The following is a 12131-nucleotide window of genomic DNA, read 5'->3' on the forward strand; positions in this document are numbered from 1 at the left end:
GAAGAACAGAAAAAGGAACTTGTTGCCATTTGATAATAATATCAGAGTATGAAGCCTTGGGAGGCAAAACTAATAGCCTAGGTCTTTTTCTCTACGCTGACCTTCCTTGATCCTTCTCTTGCTTCCCGTCACTAATGCTTTCTTCTCCAAGAAAGTCTCAGACAATTTGCTGGTAGGGGAAGAGAAGTTTTCAATTGAGATGTAGCATTAGATCATCCTTTTCTTGAAGGAGGTTTATATCAAAGTAGTTCTTTCACTCTTTTGAGATCCATAGTACCTGTGGGAAAGTATTCTAGGACCACAATCCTGGTTACCTTATACATCCAAACCCTAGGTATTCCTCCTCCTCTGGTGATAACAAATCCTTTAATAATAGGTGACAAAAACCAGAAATATTGTTCTTAGGAAAAGAATACTTTTTGCAGTCTGGACCTCTCTAACTGTTCCATTCAAAGAAACAACATGCAAGGCAGCACAAGGGGCCACATGCAAGAGAGCATTAGGGACTACCATAAATATTTTGGACAAGTTGGAAAACATTTACAATCTACCTGGCAGGAACCCAAGACACTTCCCAACCACAAGGTCATCCTAGGAAAAAAAAAAACCTAACTATTTTGTTTCTTTTCTCTTTCTGTTGTGAGGCTATCAAAATAAGAGATCATCTTGAATATTTTCTTCCGTTAAAAGGTTTTGGGGTACAGACGAAGATTTGTGTCTGTGGTAAAAGCTTCCATTGGAAATACTTATAAAACAAGAACTTCAGCATCTGATGATACCAGCAGTATTACCTAAGCCACCATCTAGTTTCTGATGGTGAAGAGCATCAGAACTCCCACATGGTGTAAATCCAAAGAGGAAACTAGGGAAGTGTTTGTGTGCTTGTGTGGATATATATGTATCTATATACACATAAATCTCTCTCTCCCTCCCCCCCCAATAAATTACTCATTCCATAACAGTCTCTAACCCGACTATGCCCCGAAATGAGGGCTCATATACCTTTTTCCTGAATTAGCATGGGGTATTCTCTCAATTATATACACTTCTATTCCCTTCCTGAATCCTATTACAATCTTGTTTAATGCCATCTCAGGAGGAAACTTTGTGTATCAATAGTTACATAAAAATATATCACCTTAATCAGTGATATAAGTTGGCTTTCACTGGATTATGGTCTTGTATTACACAGAAATGTAAGTAATAATGCCCAACTTACTATTTCTGTATTATTCTGTGACATTTCTGCAAGGCAATTCCCTCTCCCACCAGTGCTCATACTTCCTCCTTTGATTAGTCGTCATCACTCTTAATTCTCTTTATTTCTTCTGCTCAGATTTTTTAATATTTGGTGATTAGTGGAACAGAAGTACTCTAGAGGCAAACATGAAACTGATTCATCAGATGGCATTTCCTATGGGTCATTTTTGACAGACCTAAGAAGAGGCACCTCAATATCCCAGATTAAGTCCTAGATAACTACGGAATGCAAAGCATCAGGAACAGAAAGTTTTCTGTTAAAATACTCTAGGCTTCAACTCCTCAACACAGTCCTCAAAACGCACTTACAGATGTAAAACAAAACTCAAGAATATGATATTTTAAAACACCTTCATTCAATCACTTTGGCTAATATTTTTCCAGAGAATAACATAATGATACTTAAGTGCTTTTAAGTAGTGAGCATTCCCTAAGAGTTTAAAACAGAACAGTTTAAGTTTGATATTAGCAAATTTAAATGTTTTAGGATATATCTTTCTTAGTGACTCTGTCTCATGAGCTAGCATTGTATGCAAAGCAATGCTCTGCCTCCTCAGGTTGTAATAAATAAATAAATGAAACAAGAATACAGAAATGGTGACAAAACAATTAGGTATTCCTGGAAGCAATGTGCTTTGCTTTAAAATAATGACTCTTTACAAAAAGACAGTACTGCTTTTACAAAAAAAAATATTCCACTAGGCTATTTTTTGTAATTGTATACTAGACTGTAGGGGAACTGTGTTACATCCTCAGCACTAACCCGTCTTTGCTTGGAGCAGGTGACAGAAGGACACTGTTTACACTTTAATACAATGTGCTGATTTGAAATAACTAAAACCCTGTTCAATACTTTAATAGCATTCAAAGTTGCCATAGCATCCCTAAATTAAACAATTAATAGATTATTTTTGTGCAATATAAACAGAGACGCTGCCTATGGCTACAACCTTGTTTTGTATGCAAAACAGAATTTCTTTAAAAAAAATAAACAAAACAACGTAACAACTTTACATACACAGGCACATATCTTTCTAGCAAGCCTTTTGAAGTTTGATCCTAGGTTTTACTGCATCCATAAGCAAACTGTGGAAAGGAAGCAGATGTTAAGAAAACTGCAATTAAAAATAGTCAGAGATGATTCTCAGTTTCTTGTCTGTACGGCTTCCTTCTCCCTATATACACAGCATAACCCCCCACTTCAGCATTCATTAAACTGATAAGGAAGACATCATTAAAAAAAAAAAAAGTAATTTAAATTGTAATTGCTATTCTTGAACCAGGTGCGGTGAGCTCAGGAAGCATCCCCTGACCTTTTACACATGACACCCCTGGAAGGGATGCCAGGCAGGCAGCCAGCCGCGCTGCACCTCTGCTACGGCAAAACTGCGCAACGCGAGCAGAATTAAGCAGCGGGTCTCTCCCGGAGCTGCTTTCCACCGAAACATAGACAGACCTAACGATTCGTACCTTCGGAGCACCTAGGGAGGGAAGAGCAGAGGGTAACAAAGAGCCAGCCTGCTGCAGATACCTGCTACAGGAAAAGAACCGCTGCGGCAGGAAGAGAACCCGGCGGGGTCAAGCGAGCCATAGAGCTCGGCGTGCGGTGCCGGGCCTGCAGAGCCCCCTAGCCGCCCCGGCTCTGCGCCGGACCTCCGCGCCGGACAACCGCCCACCCCGGCCAACGCGGGGCCAACGCGGGGCCCGGTGCCCCCGGAACCCCTGGGGTTTGCTGGTGGGGGGCCGCGCGTTGCTCTTCATAGGTGAGAATGGGTCCAGAGCCGCATGTGGGGAGAGGGAGAGCCTCAGCTTGGCAGATTTTGCGAGGTGTGTCCTTGAGGGCAGTTAAGCCATGCTCAAGACTTCATATGATTATTTTTAATCACTATTCCAGTCTAAGGGTAATTAAATGGATACTATGATGGCTATTTTTAAAGGCAAATCCCAAACAATCATCTATACCTGTAAAAAGACAAAGGTGGGCATTTTTCAGTTTCTTGTGGCTCCTTATCTTCCTGTTCAAGAAACATGTTTTTACCTTGCATCTCACCTACTTACACATCTTTGATTTTTAAGTTTCAGGAAAGAAGATTTAGGCATGTGCTGCTTCCATTTCATTTGTGCATTTTTAGAATTCTGAATGATTCACTAGAAATCACGGGGAGCAGTCCAGCACGTAAGTGTATCGCCTCTTTCTACCCCCAAGTTTTTCCAACATTCCTGAGTTTTCTGAATATTCACAGGCCAATTCCAAACAAAGCCCCTGTCGACCTTACGGTTTCCATATCCACCAAACACGCACACACAAGCTGCATACTCTTACCAACCTATACGGGGCCAAGTAGATGAGTCTGTCAAACACACAGAAAGTTACAGCATGCCTTACTTTTTCTGAATGATCAGCGGTTTTAATCTCTACCTACAAAAACCAAAGGGGGATCCAAGCCCTTCTCCCACCTGCCCACAAAACCATGGATTTGAGAAGGAAGCATCTCCACACGGGAAGGCTTTACCTTGCAATGGTTTTTGCAAAGACACCACAGTTTGATGATCTGACAAAGACACCACAGTGCTGATCTGAAGCCTGCTAGACGTGTGGGCTTTCCAAATTAAGAAACACACACAGACACAAAACACACATCAGGCAAACAAACCAAGACATCCACAATAAAGGTTTTCCTTTTAAAAACAAAGAACTTCTCCCCTCAAAACCTCCCCCCCAGCTACACACTGAACTTTCCTATTGGTGGTTAAGACACTAAAAACAACTGTTGACACTGGGATTTTGGTTACGCTAAATCTGTAAGTGAGCTGAAATTAGGAAAATTCCTCTTTCTCACAGCGTAAGTCAGAAAAACTAAACTGAAGTTACATGGATGTAAAAATCACCAAAATCAGAGCAGGGTCCATATCATAACAACATACGTTTCTGCTGTGATACTCAGCAAGCAATTATTCCAAACCAAATACTTCAGTCAGTTACATATTTTAGCATCCCACAAGAAAGACAGCATTTTCCAGATTACAAACGTATACTTTCGGCCAAAGTTTCCAAAATATAGCTATTTACACATTATGTTCTGCAAAGCATGCAATCCCCTTAACTCAGAAGCTGAGTAGCTCATTAAGAGAGAGCCATCACCATGTCTTTTAAGGGAAAGCCAGTCCATATAATACAACTAAGAAGCAATGAGGGTAACAATCTGGGGTGGAGGACCAGTACTATGACCTCGGAAAGATCCCTGTACTCAGTGTCTCCCCCAAGAGGATAATTAACCATGTTACTAATTGCTTGCTACTAATTATGTTACTAATAGGAAAAAAAACCCCAACCCTCTGTAAATTAATCTTTAAAGAAAGTCAAAGATGTATAAAACCTAAGTCGTCTGCTTTTCCTTATAATTTGTCCTCAAATAAGAAGCCTACAAGATGGCTTTGCATGCAAACCAGGAAAATTTATAAATGTAGCACCTTCTGCTTGTTGATAAACACAGCAGGGATTATCAGCCCTCCTTCACAGAACGGTTTGTATGTTAATAGACCCACACTGGTGAATCATCTCATCTACCATTAGGTACTGCAAGTCTTTTCCCTTCTCGTAACAGTTTGGTGCCAACAACAATTGGGGGTGAAAACTGGAGAGCCTGTATGTATATCCAGTTCTCTCTATTTCACTATTACTGTCCTTAAAGAGAGAAAAACAATCAATCATGTGATCTACTTTATTCTTCAAAGTACCTTCCTAACTCAGGCTTTCTTTTTGCCTGTTCCACTTCTCTTCCACATTCCTGTACAGTTCTACGATTTTCTCCTCTCCTGTCCTTACAAAAATTGGCATTTCTCTCTTTCATGTGGCTACAATTCCAGTCCCACTTGTAGTTGTTGCCCTGGTTGGCTTCTACTTTTTCTTTTCCTATGAAGAAGTGGTTCTTACAATAGGCAGCTTAGTTGGATGTTCCACGTTCTTTGCAGATATTATAAGTATCCAAGACTCTTCAGAATGAAATGCCTGAACACCTGTAAAAACAGGCAGAAAAAACACTAGTACTACGTGATCAGAGCTCTCAGCAAAGCTCCTGTGATTGCTTCATGGAGCACTCCAGAACTGCCCTGTTACATGAACAAACAAGACTGACTGCACAGAACGCCTGCAAGGACATGAACAACTATCACAGCGAGACAGTAAAAAATACCGACCCACGTCTGCTCGATTCTTCTGCCTGCAAATAAGTGATGGCAGTGAAGCTTGCCTTATAGAGGCATGCTCCCCCCAGTGAAACTTTCTTTAAATGTATTTAACCAATCAATTTGGTAAGTTTCTAGATAGCAGAAATTCCGCCAAAAAAAAAAAACCACAAAAAAAGTGTAATTTTTTCATAGCGCACTATAACAACTTCTACCAGGCAATATTAAACATAATAAAGACCTGTTAATTAAACTGTATTTCATAAAAACTTTCTTGAGCAAACAGCACCATTTAATAAAGATGAAATCTTTCCACTTACTTTTTAGACTCTTTTAACAAATATCAAGATTCAAAAAACTACACAAATAAGTTATTAAAAAAACTATAAAAGAAAGCAAGTACACCAAAATTTCTCCTGTAGGAATAACTCAGTACGGTTGTGCTACTTGTGTCTCAGGTTCTTCTCACCTAAATTTACACAACTAAACATTAGTTTATTAGGCTGGTGATCCAGCTTTCCTCTCTTTCCAATGGAAATGAAGAGGTTCCTCCAGCAGCAATTCATCCGGCCCTGGGACTGGGCAGGTGATCTTTCAGATTCCCATCTCTTACACTGATGGCAGAAAGAGTCCAGAGAACCTGGGCGGAACTAGACATATAACTATTCTGTGGGTACAGCTTATAGTGTAAAGACTGCAAATGGAAAATATTTATTTCTACACTCTCCTTTACACTGCTAAGAAAGTAAAAACAAGAATCTCCTATCACAACTATTTGTCCTGTATTTCTCACCTACAATGAGACGCAGTCTGTGAAGACTGTTTCAGCACAGGCACAGCAGACTGACACACAAAGGCAACTTCGCAGCGTTTGTTGGTTCAGAAGAGTCCAGGATTCCTGCACCTTCCTTGTGCTCTCCTGTGCCACCCTCCAGGGCAGTTTGTGCTTTCTGACCACCACCGTGGACAGCAAAAGTCTAAGACATAAAGATTGGGTCTTAAGTAACTGCTAATCCTGATGGCTCTCAGATCCAAGAACTTAGCTAACCCAGGACCAAGACTCAGATTTCCGATACTAGATTCTCCAAGCTCTTAGAAGACTTCAAATATTTTTCTGAATCTGGACCAGCTATCAAAAGGGAAAAGGATCAAATGTAAAATTTAAGTTTTTGTTTTGTTACCAAAAATCTGATTTAATAAACTTTGGTTACAATGATAATTGATTATCATACATTTTTTACTAAAAACTTGAAAGGTACTAGACACAACACACTTTAAAACTACCTAATGTATATGTAAGCCCTTTAATACTTCAAGCTACTTTTAAAATTAAACAGATATACCTAAAGCAGATAACAAATATGGTAACCAAAACTAAATACATTACCATCATTCTTCGATAAGTATTTACAGAAAGGACAGAATATATAATGCAATTTTTGGATCCGTACCAGCTCGGTAAAGCAAAGTTACAGTCTTACAGACTTTTTATTTCCCTTGAAATTTCTGAGTAGCACTTCCAGAGAGTCAAAGGAAGAGAGTATGGCGATACAAGTCATCTGCTCTAGGGCATGAGGTTAGCACCAAGCTGCAGCCTGCTTGACACTTAAATCGGTCTCCCTTTTCCTGATATGGTTCAAGAGCAGCTCGTGAGAGCAGATTTCAATCTCTTTCAAACTCAGCTGTCACGTGGCTTTTCCTTCAGCCTGGTATGAGTTTCTAGAAATAAAGTAACTGCTCCTGGGATCAGCAACATGCAAGGATTAGTTTATCACTGCCTCACACCTGCAGCATTCGTGAAACACTCTGCTGGACCTTTCCAATAACAGAGTTCATTTTATCCGCAAGTTATTGTCCCAGATTGACTCTTGCTCACTCTCTTTTTTATGTTTCCAGTGGACAACTAATTGAAAAACCCCAACCTTGCGGGTGTACTGTACCCATCTCCCTCTTTTGCCCCTGCTGAAACACAGTTTTTTTCTATTAAAGAACACAAGGCAGAACACAGGCTAAGATGATAGACACTGAGAGCCCACACAATTCTGCTAACATGCCCTTGCTGAAATATTCTCTGCTGAAGAAGCCTTATTTTGAGGAATTTAGATGATCGCAGAGAATAAGTGTTACGAGCAAAAGCAGGAGTGAGGCACAAGAGCACTGCTTTTATGCCGTTATGACACTTATAAAATGGATGATGGAAATCATCTGAACAGAGTCAGTTGTTGACAGAAAACCTTGAAGAAAGTTCACTAGATAAAACTTGCTACAAGACTTGTTTAGGGAAAGGCCAATGTGAACTGCCATGTCTGGAAGGAATGATGGCATACAACAGTCATTAAATGAGAGAAAAGTTGAGATAACCTCTTCAAGAACATTGGAACTGATTTCAGAATTAATTTCCACTATCCTAATCATGCAAGGGACCTTGAAGTGGGCATAAAGAGCTTACTTAACTTTTCTGTATTTTATACAATGTGAAAAGTCCTAATGTAAAACACTGAGATCCATTATGCTTATTTTTAGAAGGTGAACTCAAAGATTATGACATCAAAGCATCCTTTGAGAGGTGCACAAGCCTTTGCAGAGAAATGTTTTCATCGTCTTTGTACCATTCAAGAGTAGTTCAGTAACAAAACTTTCTAAATGAGATGATCTCTTTCAATTCTTAATTAAAGCCATGCAAAATTAAAAATCTTTTGCAAACAGCTCTTTTATTGATGTAGACACCCAGGTGTTCACCTATTCACACCAAATTAACTTCCAAGAGCCCAAGTGTCAAATTTCAGTAGTTAGCACTGTACAGCCCCGATTGTCCTGGCTAGTTCAATGGCTTGACAGAGTACTGTCATAAATAAATGATCATTCTATTCAAAATATAAACTGTTCAAGACAGTGATATTACATACAAATTAAAGTTGTAGTGCCACAGATATTTTGATAAACTAAATAAAAAACCATACAAGCAGACATCTTTCAAGTTCATCTTGATATAATTTAATAAGTATGAAAAGTTAAATATGTCGATATATTTTTCTTAGAAAATTCAACAGTTTTGATTTGGGGCAGAAATTAACCTTCTCTAAAATAACAATTTTGCCATAAGAACTTTCCAGATACTACTAAAAATCAAAATTAGACAAACTTCTATGTCAGAACTTACTTTTTTAGTTTGTTGCTCATTATCGTGGATTGAGCTAAGACATGGGAACTGCTTATCAATGGATTTTGCAAAATGCCCCTTTCAGTGTATGTGTTTATGGGATAAAATTTGCAGAAGATTTTAATAGTGAAAAGAGCAATTCTGAATGCACCAGCATTTGCTAAGTTCCCCTCTGAAGAAATTATTAAATCAGCCTTTATTTTTTCCAGACGAAAGAACAGAATTTTTTATAAGAAATGCTCATTACTCCTTAGGCACAGGATTTGGAAGAGTCCATCAACGTGACCTCCTGCAGAATGGGAACTGGACCACTATGAGGAAGAGAAACGGGATATGCAGTTTTCCAAGATGTCATTAATTCTGGCTTTAATGGAAGATACATGAGTGTGCCGTGTTTACGGCACACTAATTTCATTCTTCACAGGTTCCATCAGTCATTCAAGCAGCCAGGAAGGATTCACTTCTCCCCACGTTCCTCAAGAACATCCTGGTGCATAAACTGGGTTTGGGATGGAGAGGGGAGATGAAGAAATTCAGCTCTCAAGACTTTGAAGATTACAGACTGATACAACGCAGTACACTGGTGCTACTATTTATTTTAAAATCTCACAGGAGTCTTTCTGGCACAGTTAAGATTAAGCTCACTGTCAGACCGGGGACCAGGAAAGTATTTGCCTTCAAGCTAGATTGGCAAGTCGTGTTTCCTATTTCCTCACTAACTCACCTGGGGCAACTGCCACTTTCCTGGATCATCCCTAAATTTTACCAAACAAGTTCTCTGCTTCTGCAGGAACGGAGAATGTTGTCAATGCCAACAGCATGAGAGGCTTTCCGTAATGTACAGGGACATGTGGAGCAATAACTGATGGAGACTTCTGGACTTACCACGTAGTGGATGATTAGCCAACCAATAGAGAAACGATTTTTCCTGAGACCAATGAAGACGATACTAACTTGACGACACTTTTTTGTTATTCCTTAGCAGCTAACTGGCAAGCTTAAGAAGAAAATAGGCAATCATCTTTTTTTTTTTTTTTTTTTTTGTTGGTAATACCAGGTAACTTGACAGATAAATTGAGCAAATGAAGGCAATGAGCATGAAGAGACCACTAGATGCCAGGACAGAGACTGCACAACCTTTCTGAGCAACCTGTTCCAATGCTTGACTGTCCTCATGGTGTAAAAGTACTTCCTTACATGCGCTAACATTTCAATTACTGGGAATGAAGTTTAACCTAAGATTTCTTTTCTTACATGCAGCCACTTCCCTTTAAACTTCTTGCAGACAGCCAAAATCTCGATTCACCAAAGACTTACACATTTATGTCGTATTTGTGAGCAATTCCACAAAATTCTTTGAGTTTGCTCGTAAGTAAGTGCAAGTGTCTGAAACACACGGGTCTGAGACAATTCAGTGATGATGTTCATTTCTGTAACTGCAGAGTAGCCAAACAACATCTGTGCAAATCCTCCAATTAGACCCTGGAAGGTCAACTGGTCTGTTTAGCAACAATTAGCTTCACCGCAATGACAAGTTTCATGTTCCCTGAAATAAATTCAGCAAATTCAACTTCTCTCACATATAGGAATGGAAAACTTGAGCTAGTGTTCTTGTCCTTCTCAAGGCTGGAGAATGGGAAAACTTCTTCATCTTTGGGAAAAGGGAACTGGACAGCTTGAAAGTCTTGTAGTGGACTATGGACCCTTCCACACAACTTCAAATGTGACTTAACCTCATTTCAGTCAGAAAGCTTTCAGTCAAAAGTTGCCTGCATGCAGGAAAGAGAACGTGACTCGTTGCAAAATTATTTTGAGTATGGCTTAAAAAGTTGTTCTCCCTCAGTTACTTCGCAGGCTACAAGGCGTGGGCCACGAAGAACCTTCCATTTGTTTAAAAGACGAAGTATTTCTTCAAGGAGATGCGTGTGCCCAGTGTACTCACAGACCGAGCCATGACAATGAAGGACCAAGTCTCAGGATTAGCACGGCTAATGGCACTCACACAATGGTTACAGCCCGAGCACCTAGGAACTGGATGAAACTGCCATCTTGACTCACTATGGTTTGACATGGACAATTGAAATAAATTTGAAAAGAGCAGCAAGAACACTGTGTTTTAAACAAGGAGACAGACGGTGACAATGGATCCTAGTTAGCTGTAAGTTTATTATTTACGTGATGCCGACACGCTTATGAAAATGATGCCTGGAAACTCTCCTTAAGGAGAACTAAGAGAAAACTAAAGGAACCTTGAGGGGCAGCGTGGCTCAAAGGCCAGCGGGGACAGCACCGCTCGCCGGCCTGGAGCCAGCGGGCAGCTGCCGCGCACCGGCCGGGGGCCGCCTGTCGCCGGGCTGGAGGGGGCCCCGCAGGCCGGGTCCGGCCGCCCGTGGCCGGGGGAGGCGCCGGCCCCCCGGCCCGGCCCGTCAGGGCCCTGGACAGCGGCGGGAGCCGCGGCGCCTCGCACGCCGCATCCCCGCGGCCGCCGCCGCTCGGCGATGCCCGGCCCCGGCCCCCTCCCGCCCTGACCCCGCCCCCTGACCCCTCCCCTTTGACCTCCCCTCGCCGCCCCCCACTCACCCTGGCGCGGGGGCCGGACCCCTCCTCCTTGGCCTCCGCCATGTTGCGCCCCCCCTCAGCTGTCCCAGCCCGGGGCGAGGGGCCGGGGGTCACTCCCTCTCAGCCTTCCCCCCCCCTTCGGGGGGCGCCGGGGGGAGGCTCCGCGGGGTGCCGGGGCCGGCCCCGCGCCGTGCTGCGGCAGGAGGGGGCTGGGGCGGGGGCCCGGCGGCTCCCTCAGGGCGGCGGGGGGGGTCGGACCCGCCAGGCCGCGAGCCCTCTTAAAGCTGCAACGACAAGCCCAGCGCGGGGCCGCAGCGCGCATGCGCCCCGCGCCTGCGCACGGCCGCGCGTCCCCGCCTCCCGGCCCCCCCCCCTCCCGCGCAGGCGCGGTGGCGCCGCCTCAGGGCCAGGCCCGGTGGCGCCCCCAGAGCGGTGGGGGCCGGGGGGGTCAGGACGGGCACCCCCGGGCGGGCTCGGGGCGGGAGGTGCGAGGCTCGCCCCGGGATGCGTCAGGCCCTGTCGGGCCTCGACCGGCCCCATGGCGGCCGCAGGGCCCGTGACCTCGTGGCATGGCCGCCAGGCCCGGTCTGCGGCGGTGACTGGCGGCGGTGACCCGCTGCGGCGCCGTGGGCCTCGCCTCGCATCACGCTCCGCCAGGCCGAGCCTCTCTGGCGCGTCTGGCTGCGAGGCGGTGCTCCCGCGCAGCGCTGCCAGGCCATGGCACCCGCCTCGCGGCGTGACGCCTCCGTGGCACGACGCTCGCGCCGGGCTCCCCTGCATCCCTCTCGTCCCCGGGACACCCCGCCTTGTGCGAGGCTGCCCTGGGGGATGGATCCAGTGGTGCGGGGTAGACCAGGATTGTTGCGACTTCCCTTCAGGATCACTCCAGAAGTTGACACCTTGGTCTCGCGGCCTTCCTGTTGGAGAGGGTATGTATTTGTTTATTCAACAGCGTGCTCAACACAGT

At 43.7% G+C, this 12131-nt stretch overlaps 1 protein-coding gene across 9 annotated transcripts in view; it reads right to left on the reverse strand.

Annotated features, from left to right (window-relative positions):
* LOC104017783 (zinc finger MYM-type protein 4) overlaps positions 1 to 11465 on the reverse strand; it is a 46908-nt gene extending 35443 nt beyond the window's left edge. For 2 of the 9 annotated variants that reach the window (XM_087760790.1, XM_087760792.1), the window contains exon 1: positions 11186 to 11465. In XM_087760790.1, the coding sequence (XP_087616916.1) occupies positions 11186 to 11227 (42 nt within the window). In that variant the 5' untranslated portion in view covers positions 11228 to 11465. Of the gene's footprint in view, positions 1 to 1219; positions 1279 to 2730; positions 4919 to 5086; positions 5105 to 6238; positions 6423 to 11185 lie in introns of those variants that run through there. The other 7 variants (XM_087760795.1, XM_087760789.1, XM_087760793.1 and 4 more) reach the window with 6 other exon arrangements.
* Positions 11466 to 12131: the final 666 nt, after the last annotated feature.

The sequence above is a fragment of the Nipponia nippon genome, unplaced genomic scaffold, assembly GCF_047370975.1.
Source record: "Nipponia nippon isolate SJK-2023a ecotype South Korea unplaced genomic scaffold, ASM4737097v1 scaffold_23, whole genome shotgun sequence".
Lineage (NCBI taxonomy): Eukaryota > Metazoa > Chordata > Aves > Pelecaniformes > Threskiornithidae > Nipponia > Nipponia nippon.